The sequence below is a fragment of the Mobula hypostoma genome, chromosome 3 (assembly GCF_963921235.1).
Source record: "Mobula hypostoma chromosome 3, sMobHyp1.1, whole genome shotgun sequence".
Lineage (NCBI taxonomy): Eukaryota > Metazoa > Chordata > Chondrichthyes > Myliobatiformes > Myliobatidae > Mobula > Mobula hypostoma.
In genome coordinates, this window is record NC_086099.1 from 114,478,224 (window position 1) to 114,502,363 (window position 24,140).

The 24,140-nt window shown below is 48.0% G+C and overlaps 1 protein-coding gene across 1 annotated transcript in view; it reads left to right on the forward strand.

The window, feature by feature from the left end:
- copa (COPI coat complex subunit alpha) overlaps positions 1–24,140 on the forward strand; it is a 198,873-nt gene that overhangs the window by 28,841 nt on the left and 145,892 nt on the right. The window contains exons 5-12 of the mRNA XM_063042473.1: positions 7,273–7,372; positions 8,446–8,581; positions 11,132–11,214; positions 16,367–16,517; positions 16,612–16,678; positions 17,635–17,710; positions 18,265–18,347; positions 21,716–21,855. Of these exons, the coding sequence (XP_062898543.1) occupies positions 7,273–7,372; positions 8,446–8,581; positions 11,132–11,214; positions 16,367–16,517; positions 16,612–16,678; positions 17,635–17,710; positions 18,265–18,347; positions 21,716–21,855 (836 nt within the window). The remainder of the gene's footprint in view (positions 1–7,272; positions 7,373–8,445; positions 8,582–11,131; positions 11,215–16,366; positions 16,518–16,611; positions 16,679–17,634; positions 17,711–18,264; positions 18,348–21,715; positions 21,856–24,140) is intronic.

The window sequence follows — 24,140 nt, forward strand, 5'->3', positions numbered from 1 at the left end:
AACCACCCAGTATGATGTGAGCTCCAGTCAGTCACATTTCTTCCCCATTCCGATGTTTGTTCTGAGCAACAACTGAACCTCTTGACCATGTCTGCATGCTTTTATGCATTGAGTTGCTTCCACGTGTTTGGCTGATTAGGTATTTGCCTCAACGAGCAGGTGTACAGGGGGTTTCTAAAAACGTGGCCACTGAGTGTATTTCAACACATGAGAACGTCAGGTCAGTTGAGAGGAGAAGCAGAATATAGTGTTACTGTCATGGAAAATGCACAATACAGACAGACACTAAGGTGCAGGACAGGGCCACAGTGAAATGGACTGTGAGGTGAAGAGTTCACTTCATAAAACAAGAGATCCACTAAAGGATCCTGAAACAGTGGGAATGAAGCTGACCTTGAGTCTGGTTTCCAGATGTTTGTATCTTAGACTGGATGCTGGAGGGGCAGGGAGAGAAGGAAAAAGAAAATGTCGGGGCTGGGTGGGTCTTTGATGTGACACAGGAGCAGCCCGGTGAATCCGCTGCCCATTCCCTCGTTACTCGGCCTGGAGTTCATTGTCGTCCTAAGCATTTGTGGAAGCACTTGATTACAGTGAATGAGGGCGCGACTGGGCTGTAGTCAGCAAGGCACTCTCCCTGCTCTTCTCTGGCAAATGTGTTTGTGGCAGCAGTACATTGCAATGCAGAATAATAGAAGACATAAATTATAATAAGACGTGGCCTGGGTGATGGGGATCCTTAATAATGGATGCCCCATTTTTGAAACATTGCCTTTTGGAAGTGTCTTTGATGCTTGGGAGGCTCGTACCCATCACGGAGCTAGCTCCTCCACACCAGAGGGTGATGTAGCCAGTTAGAATTCAGGATGCCGATGTCCTTGAAACCTCCAGGCAGTGGCCACAGGTTTTCAGTACCTGGCCAGGTATGTGGTCAGGGTCTGGGGCCTTGCAAGGGTTTCACCCAATACAGAAGTTAGCTACCTGGCCCTTCGAACCTTGCCCCCGCCATTTGTTGTTATCATGGCTGATCTCTGCTGCTCTCAAATCCTCTTTTAAGACAGTGTCCCATAACCCTATTAAATATCAAGTTCAAGTTAAAGTTTGTTGCAATATTATCAAGTAGCTCTGGACCTCGGTGCACAACACAGTACATATAATACACATAAATTATAAAATGATATTACCACAAGTACATTAACACATAAATAAGGTTCATATGCAATACAAGTTAAAGGAGCTTGTGCAAAAGTTATAATGCTAATGGCACTTCGTACGTGAAGAGACCTGATGGTGGTAGGGAATTCAGTCTTACGGCCTGGGGGAAGAAGCTGTTTCCCGTCATAGTAGCTCTTGTCCTAATGCTGTGGCCCTTCCTTCCTGGTCGGAGGTCAAAGAGATTGTTGGACGGATGGGAGGGCATACGGAAAATGTAAGGGGCCCTGGGAACGCAGCGCTCCTGATAAATAACTCGGGTGAAAGAGAAACCCCGATAAGTAACGTATCCCTTACTCACTCTTCCTTCAGTTAGTCCTGACGAAGGGGCTCGGCCTGAAACGTCGACTGCACCTCTTCCTAGAGATGCTGCCTGGCCTGCTGCATTCACCAGCAACTTTTATGTGTGTTCCTTGAATTTCCAGCATCTGCAGAATTCCTGTTGTTTGTCCCCGATAATGTTTATATAATGTCACCCTTTCACTATTCAAAGCTCCACATCTGGATTTTGTATAAAGTCACCCATTAGTATTCAAAGCTCCGCATCTGGATTTTGTTTGTGTGAAGTCAGCCATTACTGTTCAAAGATCCACATCTGGATTTTGTTTGTGTGAAGTCAGCCATTACTGTTCAAAACTCCACAGCTGGATTTTGTTTTTGTGAAGTCAGCCATTACTGTTCAAAGATCCACATCTGGATTTTGTTTGTGTGAAGTCAGCCATTACTGTTCAAAACTCCACAGCTGGATTTTGTTTTTGTGAAGTCAGCCATTACTGTTCAAAGATCCACATCTGGATTTTGTTTGTGTGAAGTCAGCCATTACTATTCAAAGCTCCGCATCTGGATTTTGTTTGTGTGAAGTCAGCCATTACTGTTCAAAACTCCACATCTGGATTTTGTTTGTGTGAAGTCAGCCATTACTGTTCAAAGATCCAGATCTGGATTTTGTTTGTGTGAAGTCATCCTTTACTATTCAAAGCTCCACATCTGTATTTTGTTTGCATAAGGTCAGCTATTACTATTCAAAGCTCCACATCTGGATTTTGTGTTTGTGTAAAGTCATCCATTACTATTCAACAAAAGTACAGGCCCTTTGATCCACAATGTTGTGCCGACCCTTAAACCCTGCCTCCCATATAACTCCCCACCTGAAATTCCTCCATATACCTGTCTAGCAGTCTCTTAAATTTCACTAGTGTATCTTCCTCCACCACTGACTCAGGCAGTGCATTCCATGCACCAACCATTCTCTGAGTAAAAAACCTTCCTCTAATATTCCCCTTGAACTTCCCACCCCTTACCTTAAAGCCACATCCTCTTGTACTGAGCAGTGATGCCCTGGGGAAGAGGTGCTGGCTGTCCACTCTATCTGTTCCTCTTAATATTTTATATACCTCTATCATGTCTCCTCTCATCATCCTTCTCTCCAAAGAGTAAAGCCCTAGATCCCTTAATCTTTGATCATAATGCATACTCTCTAAACCAGGCAGCATCCTGGTAAATCTCCTCTGTACCCTTTCCAATGCTTCCACATCCTTTCTATAGTGAGGTGACCAGAACTGGACACAGTACTCCAAGTGTGGCCTAACCAGAGTTTTATAGAGCTGCATCATTACCCTGCGACTCTTAAACTCTATCCCTCAACTTATGAAAGCTAACACCCCATAAGCTTTCTTAACTACCCAATCTACCTGTGAGGCAACTTTCAGGGATCTGTGGACATGTACCCCAGAATCCCTCTGCTCCTCCACATTACCAAGTATCCTGCCATTTACTTTGTACTCTGCCTTGGAGTTTGTCCTTCCAAAGTGTACCACCTCACACTTCTCTGGGTTGAACTCCATCTGCCACTTCTCAGCCCACTTCTGCATCCTGTCAATGTCTTTCTGCAATCTTCGACAATCCTCTACTCTATCCACAACACCTCCAACCTTTGTGTTGTCTGCAAACTTGCCAACCCAGCCTTCTATCCCCATATCTAGGTCGTTAATAAAAATCATGAAATGCAGAGGTCCCAGAACAGATCCTTGTGGGACACCACTAGTCACAATCCTGCAATCTGAATGTACTCCCTCCTCCACAACCCTCTGCTTTCTGCAGGTGAGCCAATTATAAATCCACCTGGCCAAACTTCCCTGGATCCCATGCCTTCTGACTTTCTGAATAAGCCTACTGTGTGGAACCTTGTCAAGTGCCTTACTAAAATCCATGTAGATCACATCCACTGCACTACCCTCATCTATATTCCTGGTCCACCTCAAAGAACTCTATCAGGCTTGTTAGACATGATCTGCCCTTTACAAATCCATGCTGACTGTCCCTGATCAGACCATGATTCTCTAAATGCCCAGAGATCCTATCTCTAAGAATCTTTTCCAACAGCTTTCCCACTACAGACGCAAGGCTCACTGGTCTATAATTACCCGGACTATCCCTACTACCTTTTTTGAACAAGGGGACAACATTCGCCTCCCTCCAATCCTCTGGTACCATTCCCATGGACAATGAGGACATAAGGATCCTAGCCAGAGGCTCAGCAATCTCTTCCCTTGCCTCGTGGAGTAGCCTGGGGAATATTCTGTCAGGCCCTGGGGAGTTATCCATCCTAATGTATTTTAACAACTCCATCACCTCCTCTCCCTTAATATCAACATGCTCCAGAACATCAACCTCACTCAGATTGTCCTCACCATCATCAAGTTCCCTCTCATTGGTGAATACTGAAGAGAAGTATTCATTGAGGACCTCACTCACTTCCACAGCCTCCAGGCACATCTTCCCACCCTTATCTCTAATTGGTCCTACCTTCACTCCTGTCATCCTTTTGTTCTTCAGATAATTGAAGAATGCCTTGGGGTTTTCCTTTATCCTACTCGCCAAGGCCTTCTCATTCCCCCTTCTTACTCTCCTCAGCCCCTTCTTAAGCTCTTTCTTGCTACCCTATATTCCTCAATAGACCTATCTGATCCTTGCTTCCTAAACCTCATGTATGCTGCCTTCTTCCACCTGACCAGATTTTCCACCTCACTAGTCCCCCATGGTCCTTCATCCTACCATTCTTTATCTTTATCTTCCTCCCTAACATCCAGCAAGAGATCCCTAAACACTGACCACGTGTCCATAGTACATTTCCCTGCAAAAACATCATCCCAATTCACACCTGCAAGATCTAGCCTTATAGCTTCAAAATTTGCCCTTCCTCAGTTAAAAATTTTCCTGCCCGCTGATTCTATCCTTTTCCATGATAATGTTAAAGGCCAGGGAGCGGTAGTCACTGTCCCCCAGATGCTCACCCACTGAGAGATCTGTGACCTGACCAGGTTTGTTACCTAATACTAGATCTAGTATGGCATTCCCCCAGTAGGCCTGTCAACATATTGTGACAGGAATCCGTCCTGGACACACTTAACAAACTCTGCCCCGTCTAAACCATTGGAGCTAATTAGGTGCCAATCAATATTAGGGAAGTTAAAGTCACCCATGATAACAACCCTGTTATTTTTGCACCTTTCCAAAATCTGCCTCCCAATCTGCCCCTCGGTATCTCTGCTGCTACCAGGGGGCCTATAGAATACCCCCAATAGAGTAACTGCTCCCTTCTTGTTCCTGACTTCTACCCATACTGACTCAAAAGAGGATTCTGCTACATTACACACCCTTTCTGTAGCTGTAATAGTATCCCTGATCAGTAATGCCACCCCTCCTCCCCTTTTCCCCCCTCCTTTTCCCTTTTAAAGCACTGAAATCCAGGAATATTTTTCTGGTGCCAGCCAGGTCTCTGTAGTGGCCACTCCATCATAATTGCATGTATGTATCCAAGCTCTCAGTTCATCATCTTTGTTCCTGATGATTCTTGCATTGAAGTACACGCACTTTAGCCCTTCTATCTTACTACCTTTACACCGTTTATTCTGTTTCTCTTTCCTCAAAACCTGTTTATATGTTAGATCTGGCTTTACTCCATGCATTATACTTGCAGTTCTCGCATGACCTTTATCCTCCTCCACCTCACTATCTGCTCTAACACTCCAGTTACCCTCCCTCTGCAAATCTAGTTTAAACCCCTTGGAGCAGTACTAGCAAACCTTCCCACAAGGATGTTAGTCCCCCTCCAGTTCAGGTGCAACCCATCCTGTCAGAAGAGGTCCCGCCTTCCTTGGAACAAGGCCCAATTGTCCAGAAGCATGAAGCCCTCCCTCCTGCACCAACTCCTTAGCCACGTATTTAGCTGCATTATCTTCCTACTTCTAGCCTCACTAGCATGTGGCACAGGTAGCAATCCTGAGATTGTAACCCTGGAGGTCCTGTTCTTCAACTTTGCACATAACTCCCTGAACTCTCTTTGCAGGACCTCCTCCTTCTTCCTATCCGCATCATTGGTCCCTACTTGGACCATGACATCTGGCTATTCACCCTCCCTCTTGAGAATACCGAGAACTCGATCGGAGATATCGCGGACCCTGGCACCAGGGAGGCAATAGAGGATTCTCACTCTCTCCCACAGAACCTCCTATCTGACCCCCTAACTACCGAATCCCCTATCACTACTGCTCTCCTCTTTTCCCTCCTTGCCTTCTGAGCTGAGGGTCCAGTCTTGGTGCCAGAGACGTGACCACTGCAACCTGTCCCTGGTAGGTCGTCCCCACCAACAGTATCCAAAACGGTATACTTATTGTTGATCTCGATTTTGTTTGTGTAAAGTCAGCATTACTATTCAAAGCTCCACAACTGGATTTTGTTTGTGTGAAGTCAGCATTACTATTCAAAACTCCACATCTGGATGCAGATCTAACTGTCTATCCTCTCAGAACTCCTTTCTCATGCCAGAAATTCAGCAGGTTTTAGACTGCTTCCAAGACTGTTTTAGATCAGTTGAACCAATATTCCGGGTGAGGTATAACTAATGCCCTGTACCACTGTTTGCTCTCTTAACCACTTGCTCAATCTGCATTTTGTGATCTTTCCCCTGGAACACCTCGATCCCTGTGAGCTTCAGTCGTTAGTAGATGTTGGGTTCTGATGTTTTAATCCAAGGATCTTTCGGAAGTCAGGAAGTTGTGTCAGGATTGCTTTATTAAGCCTTGATAGAATAAGGAAAAACGGAAATGGGCAATGCTCAGCAATGAGACTAGGAACTAAGATGCACTGGACTTGTAGATCAGGAAAATTCTGTTCACATTTGGAGATGAGTAAACAAAGATTAACCCCCTATTCCAGTGATGCAGTACCAAGAGAATCATAGCAATATAATCACAAGGAGATACTGAACAACTTCATGTACTGTACAATCTGTGGCCCCGAGAAAGCACACTAAACTATGAGGTAAATATAAAAACTACTTGAAATACGAGCAGATAATTGTTAAACTGCAAAGAAAATGTAAATTAAAAAGCTGGATCCAACACAGTCCTCCTCCATTCAGATAACAATCTACTTTTTGATTTCTCTTCTGGAAGTGTGTGAGCCTCACATTTCCACACAGTAAACTTCATTTTCTCAATCACTCTCTTTACACCATTGCAGAATCACAATGACCTTTTCACAGAAGGCATTATCACCAGCAAACCCAGAAAATTTACGTTTTGTTACACACTATATTGACAAGAATTGACCCCTGAATTCATCCGCTAGTTGCAGGCCTTAAGTCTCAAGCAGACCCATTTGTTCAGACTCCTTGTTTACTATGTGACACCTTATATTTAATCAGAGTGGAACTCCCTTCTACACTGTCCCACCACACATTCCCAGGGGTTAGACACAGAGTGAAGCTCCCTCTGCAGTGTCCCATCACACACTCCCAGGGTTAGACACAGAGTGAAACTCCCTCTATACTGTCCCATCACACACTCCCAGGGATTAGACACAGAGTGAAACTCCCTCTACACTGTCCCATCACACACTCCCAGGGTCAGACACAGAGTGAAACCCCCTCCATACTTTCCCATCACACACTCCCAGGGTGCAAGTCGAGCTCTGTCTATGTTGTCCCGTCACAGCCTCCAAGGGGCATGGGGTCGTACACTGTCCTGCTTCCTTGAAGCCGACTCATCTTTGTTCCCACAGGGTCATGACCGAGGGGTGAACTGGGCCACCTTTCACCCCACCATGCCGCTGATTGTCTCGGGTGCGGATGACCGGCAGGTGAAGATTTGGCGAATGAATGGTGAGTGTGACCTCTGCAGCTGTCTCATGCTCAGTGTGCTCAGCATCTGCTCCCATTTCGAGGAATCCATTCCTTGGACTTCTTGTGTCTCCCAGTCATTGATGGCTCCCTCCGAAACAGAGCCCCTTCACCATATCTACTGCCTGGGACACCCTGGTGTGTCTGGGCATGGGGTGGCTCCATCCACTGGTGCACTGTCCATCCAAGAACCACTCTAACCAGAAGCTGCTTCTCTCCTTCCCCCAGCCTCCTCTGACTCCATCCTGAATCCTCTGCCCAGATAGAGTGGGTATGGAGAAAGTGTTTCCATTAGTAAGAGAATCGAGAATGTGAGGGCAGTCTCAGACAGGACACATCCCTTTGGGACTGAGCTGAGGAGGAACTTCTTCAGCCAGAGGCTGGGGATCTTCAAATTTATTGCCACAGATGGCTGTGAAGAGCAAATGAGTTTTAGTTATTTACCTGGCCCTTTGAGCTGCACTACCAGCAGCCCCAAGTTAACCCATGGCATAATTTACAATGACCAATTAACCTCATTAGGCAGAGGTTGATAGGTTTTTAATTAGTTAATGGATAAAGGTTAGTTTTATTTGTTATATGTACAGTGAAATGAGTCGTTTGCGCAGTCTGGGGATGTGCTGACAGATGTCAGGTAGCTTCTGCTGCCAACATAACGTGCTCAAGGTACTGAGCCTTGCAATGTGGGGGAAATGTATCAGGTGATGGGAATGTACGAACTTACAGACTGCGGTAGGAATTGAACGTATGAGGTCGTGGGGATGTATGAACTCCTTATAGACTGCAGTGGGAATTGAACGTATCAGGTGATGGGGATGTATGAACTTAGACTGCGGTGGGAATTGAACCCTGATTGCTGGTGGACATAACGCATCATGCTTGCTGCTATGCTGTCATCACAGGGAGGGCGTGTGAGAATGGAGATGGAAAAGCATCAGCCAGCTCTATTGCAGAACAAGCACAGGGGCTGAATGGCCTAATTCTGCAACGTTGTAAGGTGCTATGAAGCCTCCTGTCTCCCGTCTCCACTCTGAGCCCTCTTTTCTCTTCATTAGATTCCAAGGCGTGGGAGGTGGACACGTGTCGTGGCCACTACAACAATGTTTCCTGTGCTGCCTTCCATCCCCGCCAAGAGCTGATCTTGAGCAACTCCGAGGACAAGAGTATCCGCGTCTGGGACATGTCCAAGAGGTAAGCATGGGCACGGTGAGGGGGGAGTTGTGCTGGGCCAGGGCTGAGGGGCGAGTTGTGTCGGGCCAGGGCTGAGGGGCGAGTTGTGTCGGGCCAGGGCTGAGGGGCGAGTTGTGTCGGGCCAGGTACCCCAAGCTGAAGTTGCATTCTGGCCCCTGAGTTTTCCAACAGTTGGCTGAGTTTGTGAAGAGAGCAATGTGATTGGATGTAGATGTTTGAGTTAAACTGAAGTTGGTCCTGTTCATCTTGGGTGCCTTTGTGACTGGGTGCAACTTTGTGATGGGGGACCGTGATTCATTGCTTTTTCAAGCTCCTTCGCTCTATCCACTGCAAAGGCAGGATGTCCTGGTGGCCACCCATTTCAATTCAGTAGCCCATTCCCATTCTCCTCTCCTGATGGAATGAGTGCACATTCAGGCTGGAGGAGCAAGACGTCATATTCCGCCTGGGTAGCCTCCAGCCTGATGGTATGAGCATTGATTTCTCTAACTTGTCATTTATTCTCACTCCTTCCCTTCTTTTTCAATTCCCTTTCTTGTTAGTCTCACTCCTCTTCTCCTTATCTGCCCATCACCTCCCTCCTTCCTTTACTTTTGTGGCCCACTGTCCTCTCCTTTCAGATTCCTCTTTATCCGTTCCACCTATCACCTCCCAGCTTCTTCCTTCAACTCCACAGTACCCTACCCACTCACCTGGGCTCACCTATCACCTGTACTTTGTATTCTTCCCTTCTCCACCACCTTATTCTGGCTTCTACCCAGTACCTTCCCAGTCCTGAAGAATGCCTCCACCCGACATTGGGCTCTGTAGCTGCTGCCTGACCTGCTGAGTTCCTCCACACATTCTGTGTGTGGTGATTAGATGTGTTGGATTGCAATGCAGACGAGAGGTATTATTTTGGTTGAAATAAATGGTAGGAGACAATCAAGTAACTGTTGGATTCTGTTGTTTTTGATCCAAGGTTCTTTTAGAAATCAAGGAAGAGGCAGCAAACTTGTTGCTTCACAGTTTTGTTAAGTATTGCAAGAACGGTGAATGAACAGAGAGCTGAGAGAACAAAAAAATAACTTATTGACCTCACGTACTCAGACTAGAGTGAAACAGTTTTCCAGTGAAAGCAATGAATCTATAAAATAGCAAGATCCAACTGATATAATACCTTCTTTAGAAAACTAAAGCAACTGTGCCACAATCACTAAAAAATTCATTGGATTTTTGCATGTTTGTACACTCTGGCCATTTTATTAGGTAGCTCCAGCAGCAAATAATGTGGTCACTCAGTCCATGTTCATTGTCTTGTGCTGCTGTAGCCCATCCACTTCAAGGTTTGATGTATTGTGTGTTCAGAGATGCTCTTCTGCACATCAACGTTAGAACGTGTGGCTACTTGAGTTACTGTTGCATACGTGTCAGCTTGAACCAGTCTGACCATTCCTCTCTGACCCCTGTCATTGACGAGGGTTTTTGCCACAGAGCATTCTGGCCATTCTCCTCTGGCCCCTGTCATTGATGGGGGATTTTGCCACAGAAGAGTCTGGCCATTCTCAGACGTCTGAACTGCCACTCACTGGATTTGTTTTTGCACCCTTCTCTGTAAATTCAAGAGACTGTTGTGTGTGAAAATCTCAGGAGATCAGCAATTTCTGAGATATTCAAACCACCCCTTCTGGCACCAATAATTATTTCAAGGTCAAGATCACTCAGATCACATTTCTTCCCCATTCTGATATTTGGTCTGAACAACAGCTGAACCTCTTGACCATGTCTGCATGCTTTTGTACATTGAGTTGCTGCCGCATGATTGGCTAATTAGATATTTATATTGACGAGCAGGTGTACAGGTGTAGCTAGGGTGTGTTGGTGATGATATAAAAATGCAAGCAAGCAGAGGAAAGTTAAATCACAATGAAAATAACAGTTCTACTCCCCAATCCATAGTGAGCCACTCATGCCACTATTCATCAGAATCCAGAAGAACAAGATGTAATCTCATTGAAGTGGTTTGAAAGGATTGATACTGTGAGGAGGTGAGTGGGGGCATGTAGAACTAGGGAGAAGAGTCCCAGAGTGTGGGCTGATCCACTTCAGATGAAGCTGAAGAGATATTTCTTCGGAGGTTGGGAATCTTTGGAATTCTTTGCCCAGGCAGGAGGTGTGAAGGTGGAGATATTGGATCTGACCAAGGAGAGACTGACAGGTATGTAAACTCCAAGAAGGCTGGTTAGCCTACTGTTTGAGTTGTCCAGATCATTGGCTCTGATTGGTTGGGTCGCCAGAACTGATTTGCCAACTTGCCCCTACTGGCTGTCGTCTTTGATTGTTTGCAGACAGTCCTGAGGCTGACTGTGGGGTGCAGTGGGGAATGACAGTGTTGGGGCTGTGGGAAGAGCGTGGCAAGATGTTGTGGGAGCTCAGGGTTTTAGGTAAGGTTATAGGTGAAAAGGGAATTCACCACTCGGTTTTAATGATGTGTTCCCTTGTTCTGTTCCCCCACCCCACACACACTCTTACACACTCCCCCCCACCCCCGCCACTCCCTGTCCCGAGCAGAACTGGAGTGCAGACTTTCCGCCGAGACCACGATCGTTTCTGGGTGTTGGGCGCACACCCGAACCTCAACTTGTTTGCTGCGGGTAAGTACGTGTGGGGCGGTGGGGTGGCTTGCCATCAAGCTGTGAGTGGTCTGAGGAGACAGAAAAACAGCTGCTGGTTCTCCTCTTCAACACCGTTTGTATTGTGTTCAAATAAAGGGTACGAACGTCAGCCTTCACTCACCCCAACAGCAAACTGATCCCACAGGCTGACTTTCAAGGACTCTTCATCTCATGTTCTTGATGTTTATTGCTTATTTATTATTACTATTTTCGTTTGTTTTATTTTTGTACTTGCATTTTGTTGTCTTTTGCATATTGGTTCTTTGCAGTTGAGATTTATTTTCCCTGATTAAAAATAAAGGAATACAGTAGAATTTGTGGGAAAAATCATCACACAGACACAGACTGACAAACAGCCAATCTGCAAATAAAAAACACTTGTTGAAAGTGAGTTTGGAAGTTGTTGAATCACTTCAGAGTTGAGTTATTGGCACCTGGGAGTATTTCACTGTGCCTCCCCACCCCACAGAACACCAGTGCGTCGTCGGGTGTGGTCCTTGTTGAAACTGTAAAGCCTGCTTCCCTCATCTGCAGCTCCCTCACCACCATCACGGCCACAGAGGAGGGTGACACCTCCCTTGCGCGGTAGTGGTGCACTTCATGGAATGCAGAAAGGAACTGAAACAAACAGTTATCACCGTCTCTGATGGACAGTGTCAGAGTCAGTCACTTCTATTATCACTGGTATTTTGTTATGTGTATATACCTGTAATTAAATTAAATAAGTGGTGTTCATGGGTTCAATGTCCATTCAGAGATCTGATGGTGGAGGGGAAGAAGCTGTTCCTGAATCTCTGAGTGTGTGTCTTCAGACTCCAGTAGTATATCTTTTAGTTAAGGGGCCCAAAACTGCTCTCAATACTCCCAAGTGTGATCAGACCAATGCCATAGACTTGACCCTTCCCAGCCCACTGCCTTCCCCCACTTTTGTCAATCCAATCTGACTGCACCTGTATCCTTCCAACTGCAACAGCTGTCTGCACAAGTCCCGTTTGTCTGCTTGAGGTCTGTCTCTCTACTCTCCTCCAAATCAACTACCTGTGCAAATACCTTTTAAATGTTGTATCTATGTGGAAAAGCCTTTCCCTCCCAGGCTTTGATTTCTCCTTTGCTTTCCCCACCGGAGGGAAAAAAAAATCTGTGACTATCTATGCCTCATAGTCTTATGAACCTCAAAGGTCACCCCCACCCCCCCAATCCGGATTCCTACATTCCAATGAGAATAAATCTTTCCTTCTTCAGCCCTTTGCCTCTTCCAGCTGTCACCTCCCAGTGACTCACTTCACCTGCCCCACCCACCCACCCACCTTCCCCCTCACCTATTCTCACCTATCACCTCCCAGTGTCTCACCAAACACTGTCCCCCACCCACCCACCTTCCCCTTTCCACTCCTGGTGAAGCGTCTCAGCCAGAAACATTGACTTTGTTTCTGCCTGACCTGCTGAATTCCTCCAGCATTTTGACTGTTCTTGAGAACAAACCCAGCCTGCCTAGTCTTTCCTTTGTTCCGGTCAGAATGTAGTGAATGTCTTTTCTACTCTTTCTGTTGCTTCCTCATCCCTCCCTGTAGCTTGGTGATCAGGAACTGTCCACAGTTCTCTATGTGGCCTGAACAGATGCAACATGACCTCCCAAGTCTTGTAGATATGCCTGCTAAATGCCGTCTCTTCCAGTCTTACCTATCCAACTGAACTGTAGTTTTCAGGGAGCTGAAGCCTGAGTTCCAAGATTCATCTGTGAGTCAGCATTCCCAAGGGTCCTGACCTATCTTGGATTTGCCTTCTAATATTTGCCATCCCAATGTGCATCATCCACTAGATCCATTGCCCTCTAATTCCTGCCTTGCATCCCTGGGTTTTCATATCACTTTTGTCCCTGAACACTTTAATGCCCCTCCAAAACTTCTCTACCTCTTCATCTTTTCCCTCACTCCCGTAAGGCTCCTGTAAATTCCCTCCATGCCTGGGATCATCCTGACAGAAATGGGGCTTCAAGACACCGTTCCGGATTCGGCCATCCAGCCAGGAGGCCTAATCTCCTCTCAGGTGATCAGAAATGCTGTGAGCTCTGTCTACACTATTCACTGGTGTACGAATGGTCCACTGCTCAGCACAGAGTGCAAACCCTTCTACTTACTGAGGGAGTTCCCTGCTATTGTGATTATTGCTGTCTACATTGCTCCCGTGCTGGTGCTGGGAAAATGTTGCAGGTGCTCTGCAGTGCCGTCTGTGACCTCTGAGGTGGTAGAAAGGCCCAGGTCAACCACTCTCCATTGCAGGTCAATGGCTGTGTCATGGAGAGTGAAGAACACTAAGTGTGCACATAACCGACAGTCTAACCTGGGCCCACAACACATCCTCATTCATCAGGAGGTTACAGCAGCGTCTACACTTCCTGAGGAGATTGTGGCATACAAGGATCCCTGTCTCCATTCTAACAACTTTCTACAGGAGCACCACCGAGAGTGTCCCGTCTGGCTACATCATTGTGTGATGCGGAAGCTGGGGGAATTGGACTGCAAGACCCTACAGAGGGTAGTAAAAGCCACCGAGAGGATCATCAGTGTCTCCCTCCCCCCGTTTGTTCCATTTGTTGGGAGCATGCAGACCATCCCTACCACCCATCCCACGGTCTCTGAATCACTACCATCAGGAAGGAGGTACAGAAACGTCAGGACTGGGACTGACAGACAGGGTAACAGATTCTTCCTCCAGGCTGTGAGACTAATGACTACCCTGTCAGCACTGAGGTCTCGTCCCTCAGATAGTGAAATGTTTACTCTTTACCTGCGCTGCATGCATTTTGAGTTGTTTTATTAACTAAATTGTGCTAGTAGTTTGGTTTATGTGCTGTTTGATATGTTTTGCGGTACACCATGGTCATTTGGGTTATACATGTACAGTCAGGTGATGATAAGCTTGAACATGAGCTTGAAGAGTCCATTGTGCAGGCTGTTAGATAGTCCGGGTGTTTGAGTTCAATGTTGGTAAACGCTGGGTCAATCAGGAGCACACAAAGTGTTGGAGGAACTCAGCAGGTCAGGTAGCATCTATGGGAAAAAGTACAGTCGATGTTTCGGGCCAAAATCCTTCGGCAGCACTAAAGGAAAAAAGGATGTGGAGTCAGAGTAAGAAGTGGGTGGAGAGAAGGAAGTAGCACAAGGTGATAGGTGGGTGGGGTGGGGGGAGGTGGTGTGAAGTAGAGCTGGGAAGTGGACTGGTGAAAGGGATACAGGGCTGGAGAGAGGGGAATCTAATCGGAGAGGACAGAAGGCCATGGAAGGAAGAAAAAGGGGGAGGAGCACCAGAGGGAGGTGATAGGCAGGTAAGGTGATAAGTTGAGAGAGGGGAATGGGGGGTGGGGGCAATTACTTGGAAGTTCAAGAAATTGAAGTTTGTACCATCAGATTGGAGGTTACCCAGATGGAATATAAGCTGTTGCTCCTCCATTCTGAGTGTAGTCTCATCACGACTGTGGAAGAGACCCTGGACTGGCATGTCGGAATGGGACTGATTGGGAGACCGCTTCGCTGAGCACCAACACTCCGTCCACCAGGAAGAAAACGGGATCTCCCAGTGGCCACCCATTTCAATTCCACTTCCCATTCCCAATCTGACACGTCAGTCCATGTCCTCCTCTACTGTCTCAATGAAGCCACACTCGGGTTGGAGAAACAACAACTTACATTCCGTCTGGGTAGCCTCCAACCTGATGGCATAAGCACCGATTTCTCAAACTTCCGGTAATGCCCACCACCCCCCCCCCCACCATTCCCCATCTCCTTTTCCCTCTTTCACCTTATCTCCTTACCTGCCCATCACCTCCCTCAGGTGCCTCTCCCCACTTTTTCTGTCTTCCATGCCCTTCTTTCCTCTCCCATTATATTCCCCCCTCTCCAGCCCTTTGTCTCCTTCACCAACCAACTTCCCAGCTCAACTCCGCTCCCGGTTTCACCTATTACCTTGCGCTTCTCCCTCCCCTCCCCCCACCTTCTTACTCTGACTCCTCATCTTTTTAACTCCAGTCCGGCCGGAGGGTTTCAGCCCGAAATGTCAACTATGCTTTTTTCCATCGATGCTGCCTGGCCTGCTGAGTTCTCCAGCATTTTGTGTGTGTTGCTCTGATTACCAGCATCTGCAGATTTTCTCTTGTTTGTGATGGGGAAAACAGAGATCAGATTATGATTTAAATGGTGAAAAATTGCAGCATGCTGTTATGTGATGTGTTTGTGCAGGGCTTGCAGAAGGTTGGTTTGCAGGTACAACAGGTTATCCAGGAGGTAAATGGAATGACGGCTTCATTGGCAGAGGAGTTGAGTCTGAGCAGGGAGATCAGACCACGGCTGGACACAAAGCACCAGCCGGGCCACAGCTGGACACGGGGGGGCTGGCTGGGCCACAGCTGAGTACTTGGAGAAACTTATGCAGGCTTTGGATGCAACGCAGAAGAGGTTCACTAGGGTGATTCGAGGTCAGCGGGTTAGCCTATGAGGAGAGATTGAGTCACCTGGGATCCAGAAGAATGAAGGGGATTTTATAGAAATGTTAAAGTTATGGAAGGAGAGATAAGATAGTGGCAAGAAAGTTGTATCCACTGGTGAGACGAGAACTAGGGAACGTGGCCTCGGGATTCGGAGGAATAGATTTTGAGCAGAGAAGAGGAGGAACTGCTTTTCTCAGAGTTGGGAATCTGTGGAAAAGCAGTCAAAGGTACCTCATTGAATATATTTAAAGGTACAGATAGATTTTTGCGTCGCAGGGGATTTAACGGTGATGAGCAAAAGGCAGTTAGGTCACAGGGCCAGATCAGCCGTGATCTTATTGAATGGTGGAGCAGGTGGCTGACGGCAGCTCTTTTCCCTCACATCTGCAGACCTTGGTAGCACATTCGTACCAGCTCCATACAGCTATGGATTAGTGCAACACTCACAACATGCTGGAGGAACTCAGCAGGTCGGGCAGCATCTGTGGAAACGTCAGCCGATCTTTTCCATGGATGCTGCCCGACTTGCTGAGTTCCTCCAGTGTGTTGTGAGTGTTGCTTTGACCCCAGCATCTGCAGTTTATTTTGTGTTAGCTATGGATTAGTTCCTGCTGCCATCCTGATCTTTCGCCTTTGACTTTTGCACAGGCCATGATAGTGGCATGATTGTGTTCAAACTGGAGCGAGAGAGGCCAGCTTACGCAGTCCATGGCAACGCCCTCTTTTACGTCAAGGATCGTTTTCTGCGGCAACTTGATTTCCACAGCTCCAAGGACGTGGCAGTAATGCAGCTACGCAGGTAATGATCCCTCTGCACTCCCTGAGATTTACTGTGTATCTATCCTGTCATGGAAGATCAGGTTCAATTAATTTTCCTTTTCTTATTTCCACAGTGGCTCCAAATTCCCGGTCTTCAGTATGTCCTACAATCCAGCTGAGAATGCAGTCCTGTTGTGCACGGTGAGATCATGGGTTTCATTAAAGGCCAAGGACTGTAATCAAAATCAAGCTCTTGCCACACCAGGAGCACCGTGCACAGTTCCAGTCTCCATATCCCTGGGTCAGACCCACACCGGGAACACCGTGTACAGTTCCAGTCTCCGTATCCCTGGGTCAGACCCACACCGGGAGCACCGTGTACAGTTCCCATCTCCATATCCCTGGGTCAGACCACACCAGGAGCACCGTGTACAGTTCCAGTCTCCATATCCCTGGGTCAGACCACACTGGGAGCACTGTGTACAGTTCCCATCTCCATATCCCTGGGTCAGACCCACACCAGGAGCACCCTGTACAGTTCCAGTCTCCGTATCCCTGGGTCAGACCCACACCAGGAGCACCGTGTACAGTTCCAGTCTCCATATCCCTGGGTCAGACCACACCGGGAGCACCGTGTACAGTTCCAGTCTCCGTATCCCTGGGTCAGACCACACCGGGAGCACTGTGTACAGTTCCCATCGCCATATCCCTGGGTCAGACCCACACCGGGAGCACCGTATACAGTTCCCATCTCCGTATCCCTGGGTCAGACCCACACCAGGAGCACCCTGTACAGTTCCAGTCTCCGTATCCCTGGGTCAGATCACACCGAGAGCACCGTGTACAGTTCCAGTCTCTGTATCCCTGGGTCAGACCCACACCAGGAGCACCGTGTACAGTTCCCATCGCCATATCCCTGGGTCAGACCCACACCAGGAGCACCGTGTACAGTTCCCATCGCCATATCCCTGGGTCAGACCCACACCGGGAGCACCCTGTACAGTTCTGTGTCCATATCCCTGGGTCAGACCCACACCGGGAGCACCCTGTACAGTTCTGTCTGCATATCCCTGGGTCAGACCCACACCGGGAGCACCCTGTACAGTTCTGTGTCCATATCCCTCAAGGTCCTGACCACGTCTCTCCATCTTTTGCAGCGAGCCAGCAACTTGGAGAACAGTACATACGATCTTTACAGCATTCCCAAGGACTCTGATTCCCAGAATCCTGACGGTAGGGTTTGTTAATTTAATTTATTTACAGACCAGGCCCTTCCAGCACAACGAGCCGTGCCACCCGATTTAAACCCAATCCAAGCACAGAACAATTGATAATGATCTATTACCCTCCTGACCGGTATGTCTGTGGACTGCCAGAGGGAAGCCCATGCGTTCCGCTGGGAGGGGGAGTCATGTGAAAACTCTACACAGAAGATGCTGGAGTTGATCTCAGAACTGCAACGCCCTGAGCTCTAATAGCATCACACTAACCGCTCCGCTGCGTTTTCACACCTGTCCCTCCTGTGGGTGCCGGGGGCGGGGGGGGGGGCGGTGTGCGGCACAAAGCCAGTGATTTGGAGAGATAGTGGATGGATGGTGGGGGTACTGGAGGTGGTCAGAGACTCCTTCCCGGCTGAGAGGCAGAGATGATCCCACCTGGGCTTGTCTTTGTTCGGCTCTTACCTCTGTAAAGGTCTGGGGCAGAAGTGTGGAGCTCTTTCATACTCCCCCAGCGGACCGCATCCTGGTTCCTGCAACTTGGCTTGTAATCTCTCTCCCTCTTCACAGCTCCCGAAGGGAAGCGCTCCTCAGGTCTCACTGCCGTCTGGGTGGCTCGGAATCGCTTTGCTGTCTTGGACCGCATGCACTCGGTGAGCTGGGACTGGGGATGGGGTGGGAACAGGGTGAGGAGGGCTGGGGGTGGGGATGCTCGTTACTGAGCGATGTCCCCAGGTGGGAAGTTGTACCACACACTCACTATAGCAGTGGTCCCCTGGTACCGGGCCGCAAAGCATGTGCGAGGAAATGATGTGAGTCAGCTGCACCTTTCCTTATTCCCTGTCACGCACTGTTGAATTTGATCATACGGTTGCCAGCTGTCCCGTATTTACTGGGACGTCCCATATATTGGGCTAAATTGATTTGCCCCGTATTTCCTCCGTTAAGGTAGAGTGTTCCTATGAAACCTTTTTTGCCGAAATGGCGTGAAGCGAAGAAGCAATTACCATTAATTTATATGGGAAAATTTTTTGAGCGTTCCCAGATCCAGAAAATAACCTACCAAATAACACATAACACTGAAAATGAATAACACTAACACATAGTCAAAGTGGGAATTATATGATAAATACACAGCCTATATAAAGTAAAAATAATGTATGTTTATACTGTTATAGTCGGGAAGATGAAGGCAAAACCGATTTGTGGGGGGAAAATCACATGCGCAAGGCTTCATGGTCATGGTAGTCTTTCCCGGGGTAAAGTGTCCCGGGATTTGACTGCTATTTTTGTCCCTTATTTGGGAGTGAGAACGTTGGCAACCCCAACTGTAAAAGACATATTGAGGTGAGTTTAACCCTACTTGAACAGCACCCCCCCCCCACCCCGGTTGGCCGGTCCGCAAGAATATTGTCAATATTAAACCAGTCCGCGGTGCTAGAAACGTTGGGGTCCCCTGCACTACAGATGAATGAGAAGCCCAGCACCTTGATCTGCCATTTAAAAGAGATGATGGGCTTTATTTCTGACATGGACAGTGAAAAGCATTGTTTTTGTTCAGCACAGAGCCCAGGGTTGTGCTGGGGACAGCCCAGCAGTGTGACCACACGTTCTGGTGTCAGCACAGCATACCGCCAGTGCTCGGCAGAGCACATTGAACAACAAAACAAGCACCTTCCTCTGTCTCCCCCACCCTCCTGACAGCAACAGCGACACCGACACAACCTCTCTCGGACAGTCTGGCACTCACAGACTGTTCTAACCCCAGGACAGGCCACCTTATTTAGCCTCCACGGACTCGTTGGCCTTCGATGTACCCAGCAGATTCGCAGTCACTGCTCTGGCCATTGAGCGTCCACTTCTACTTCTCCAATCCCCTTTAATGCTCCTTCCTTCCACCTTAAAACTCTACTTGTACTTGATGCCCTACCATATTAGAAAAGCATATTAGCAACTTTATCATTGCCTCTTATAAAAGACCATAAGACAGAGGAGATTTAGGCTACTCAGCCCATGGAGTCTGCTCTGCCATTCCAACATGGCTGATTTACAATCCCTCTCAACCCCATTCTCCAGCCATCTCAATGTAACCTTTGCCACTCTGACTAATCAACCACCACTTTATATACACCCAATGTCTTGGACTTCACACCTATCTGTGGCAATGGGTTCCACAGATTCACCACCCTCTGGCTAAAGAAATTCCTCCTCAGCTCTGTTCTAAATGGATGTCCATCTATTCTGAGGCCGTGTCCTCTGGTGATAGACTCCCCCACTATAGGAAACATCCTCTCCACATCCACTCTATCTGTGTCCTCTGGTCCTAGACTCCCCCTCTATAGGAAACATCCTCTCCACATCCACTCTATCTGTGTCCTCTGGTCCTAGACTCCCCCACTATAGGAAACATCCTCTCCACATCCACTCTATCTGTGTCCTCTGGTCCTAGCCTCCCCACTATAGGAAACATCCTCTCCACATCCACTCTATCTGTGTCCTCTGGTCCTAGACTCCCCCACTATAGGAAACATCCTCTCCACATCCACTCTATCTGTGTCCTCTGGTCCTAGACTCCCCCACTATAGCAAACATCCTCTCCACATCCACTCTGTCTGTGTCCTCTGGTCCTAGACTCCCCCTCTATAGGAAACATCCTCTCCACATCCACTCTATCTGTGTCCTCTGGTCCTAGACTCCCCCACTATAGGAAACATCCTCTCCACATCCACTCTATCTGTGTCCTCTGGTCCTAGACTCCCCCTCTATAGGAAACATCCTCTCCAAGCCCAGTCTGTCTCGGCCTTTCAATATTAAGTAGGTTTCAATGGGATTCCCCCTCATTCTTCTAAACTCCAACTAGTTAGGCACAGAGCCATCAAATGCTCCTTGTACATTAACACTCATTCCCAGAATCATTCTAGTGAACGTCCTCTCGACCGTCTCCAATTCCAGCACAATCTTTCTTAGATAAGGGGCCTAAACCTGCTGATAATACTCTGTGCGGTCTGACCAATGCCTTGTAAAGCCTCAGCATTACACCCTCGCTCTTATATTCTTGTCCTCCTGAAATGATTGTTAACATTGCCTTTGCCTACCTCTAACTCAACCTGCAAATTAGCCTTTAGGGAATCCTGCACAAGTCCCTTTGCACCTCTGATTTTTAAATTTTCTATACGTTGAGGAGATAGTCTACACCGTCATTCTTTCTACCAAAGTGCATGAGCGTACACTTCCTTCCCGACTCTGTGTTCCATCTGCCACTACTTTGCCCGTTCCCCCAATCTGCAGTCCAAGTCCAAGTCCTTCTGCAGTCTCCCGGCTACCAGCCTGTCCACAAGACCACCAACCTTATTATCCACATTGTTGACATAATGCAAAAGGAAGTAGTACCAGCACTGACCCCTGAGGAACACCACCAATCACAGGCTGCCAGCCAGAAAAGACTCCCTTCATTCCCACTCTTTGCCTCCCATCAGTTAGGCAATGTTCTACCCATGCTAATATCTTTCCTGTAATACCGTGTGCGCTTATGTTAAGCAGCCTCATGTGCAGCATCTTGTCAAAGGCCTTGTGAAAGTTCACTGAAAACAACATCCACTGACTCTCCGTTGTCTACCCTACCTGTTATTTCCTCAGGAGTGAAGGTGCTTGAAAAAATAGCTCCCCCCCTGCCCCCCGCCGCAAATCTACATTAGTTCTCACTGATTTATAGGAGACTGCCCCGGGACACCAGATACAATGGACAACACTGACAGACTTGCAGCAGAGCTGTCACCTCACCTGGAAGGATTATTGAAGGCCCTGAATGGTGGTGAGGGAGGCGGTGGAGGGCCAGTGTATCACTCGTCCTGCTGTCCGGGAGATCAGTGGGGAGGGACAAATGGACAAGGGAGTCATGTAGGGAACAATCCCACAGAAAGTGGAGATTGGAGCAAGAGGGAAAGGTGTGCTTACTGATAGGATTTAATATTTTTAACCCATCATTTTGCCCTCCACTGCTCCTGTTCCCCACCCCATGCAGATCCTGATTAAAAATCTGAAGAACGAGATCACCAAGAAGGTGCAAGTGCCGAACTGTGATGAGATCTTCTATGCTGGCACTGGGAACTTGCTGCTGAGGGACACCGACTCCATCACTCTGTTCGACGTCCAGCAGAAGAGGTGAGGGTGAAGGGTTATGGGGCGAGGGTGGAACAGCTCCTGTGATCCAGCTTTGTATCTGATCTCGGGTGCTGTCTGTGTGGAGTTTACATGCTTTCCCTCAGAATGCATGGGGGCTCTGGCTTCCTCCCACATGCCAACATCAGAGCCTATTGAATATTGGAAGGCGTGGACAGACTGAATGTTCAGAGGCTGTTTCCTAGAGAGGAGGAGTCTGGGACCAGGGGACACACCCAAGAACAGAAGGATGTCCCTTCAGAGATGAGGAATTTTTGAGGGTGGTGAATCTGGAATTCATTGCCACAGATGACTGTGGAGGCTGAGTCTTTGGGTATATTTAAAGCGGAGGTTGATAGGTTCTTGCTAGTCAGAGGTTACGGTAGGAGAATGGGGTTGAGAGGGATAATAAATCGGCCATGATGGAATGGCAGAGCAGACTCAGTGGGCCGAATGGCTTAATTCTGCTCCTATGTCCGATGGTATTACGGTCTTGTTGTCTGCCAAAGGTATAGGTCAATGGAGATTGGGATTGCATTGGCAGGGCCATGATGGGCTGAATGGTTAGAGCTTTGGCCCATTGCAAGTATGGTGTGTACTGAACACTCAGTAGCCACAAAAAAGCCAGGTCATACAGACGGCTGAAAAGCAGAACTTCCAGCGGGAAATCACAGGCTGTGCGTTGTGCAGAACAGCATCTCTGAGTGCTCAGCACGTTGAACCCTGAAGTGGATGGGCCCAGCAGCTGGAGACCTTGAATATACACTCAGCAGCCACTCAGAATGCTGGGAGAACTTAGCATCTATGGAAATGATAAACAGTTGCCATTTCAGGCTGAGGCCCCTCATCATGATGGGGGGAGAAAAGGATGAGAACTCAGAGCAAGGTGGTGGTGGGAGGGGAGGAAGAAGGACAAGGTGGTAGGTGATAGGTGGGAGAGGGAGGGGGTAAGTAAAGAGCTGGGAAGTTGATTGGTGAAAGAGATACAGGGCTAAAGAAGGGAAAATCTGATCGGAGAGGGTAGAAGAGCATGGAGGAAAGAAAAGGGGGAGCACTAGAGGCAGGTAATGGGGAGGTAAAAAGGTGAGGTGAGAGAAGGAAATGGGAGTGGTGAAGCGGGGGTCGGGGGGGGTACAATTACTGTACATTTTCAAACCAAAGGTGTACCCATGGCTACGCGCTGGCTATGCCTGCCTTTTTGTCAGCTACGTGGAACAGTCCGTTGCATGCCAACACAGGTATCACCGCACCCCCCCGCCAACTTTTCCTATGCTACATTGACAACTGCACTGATGCTGTGTCCTGCACCCATGCCAAGCTCATCGATTTCATCAACTTTGCCTCCAGCTTTCACCCTGCCCTCAAACTTATCTGATCCATTTTCGACACCTCTCGTTTCTCAATCTCTTTATCTGTGGAGACAATTCATCGACTGATTTTTATAAACCCATGGACTCTCACAGCTACTTGGACCATGTCTCTTCCCACCCTGTTACTTGTAAAAACACCATTCCCCTTCTCTGTTCCTCCGTCTCTGCCACATCTGCTCTGAGGATGAGGTTTTTCATTCCAGAAGTAAGGAGCTGTTCTTCTCCTTCAAAGGAGGACTTTTCTTTCTCCACCATCAACACTGCCCACACCCGCATCTCTCCAATTTTACGCATGTCTGCTTTCACCCCATCCTGCTGCTACCCCCACCAAGGAAAGGGTTCCTGTTGTCCTCACCTAACACCCCACCAGCCTCTGTGTCCAGCACACAATTCTGCATTATTTCTGCCATGTCCGGTGGGATCTCACAACCAAACACATTTCTCCCCTCGCCCCAACTTTCTGCTTTCTGCAAGGATTGCTCCCTACGCGACTTTGTTATTCGTCACTCTCCACTGATCTCCCTCCTGGCACTTATTCTTGCAAGTGGAACAAGTGCTACACCTGCCCCTACACCACCTCCCTCACTCCCTCACTACCATTCAGGGCACCAAACAGTCCTTCCAGGTGAGGCAACACGTCACCTGTGAGTCTGTTGGAGTCATCTACCGTGTTTGGTGCTCCCAAATGGCCTCCTGTATCTCGGTGACCCGATGTAGATCGGGAGACCGCTTCACCGAGCACCTATACTTCGTCTGCCAGTAAAAACAGGATCTCCCAATGGCCACCCATTTTAATTCCTCTTCCCATTCTCATTCTGACCATGTCAATCCATGGTCAACTCTACTGTCGCAATGAGGCCACACTCGGGTTGGAAGAGCAACACCTTGTATTCCGTCTGAGTAGCCTCTAACATGGTG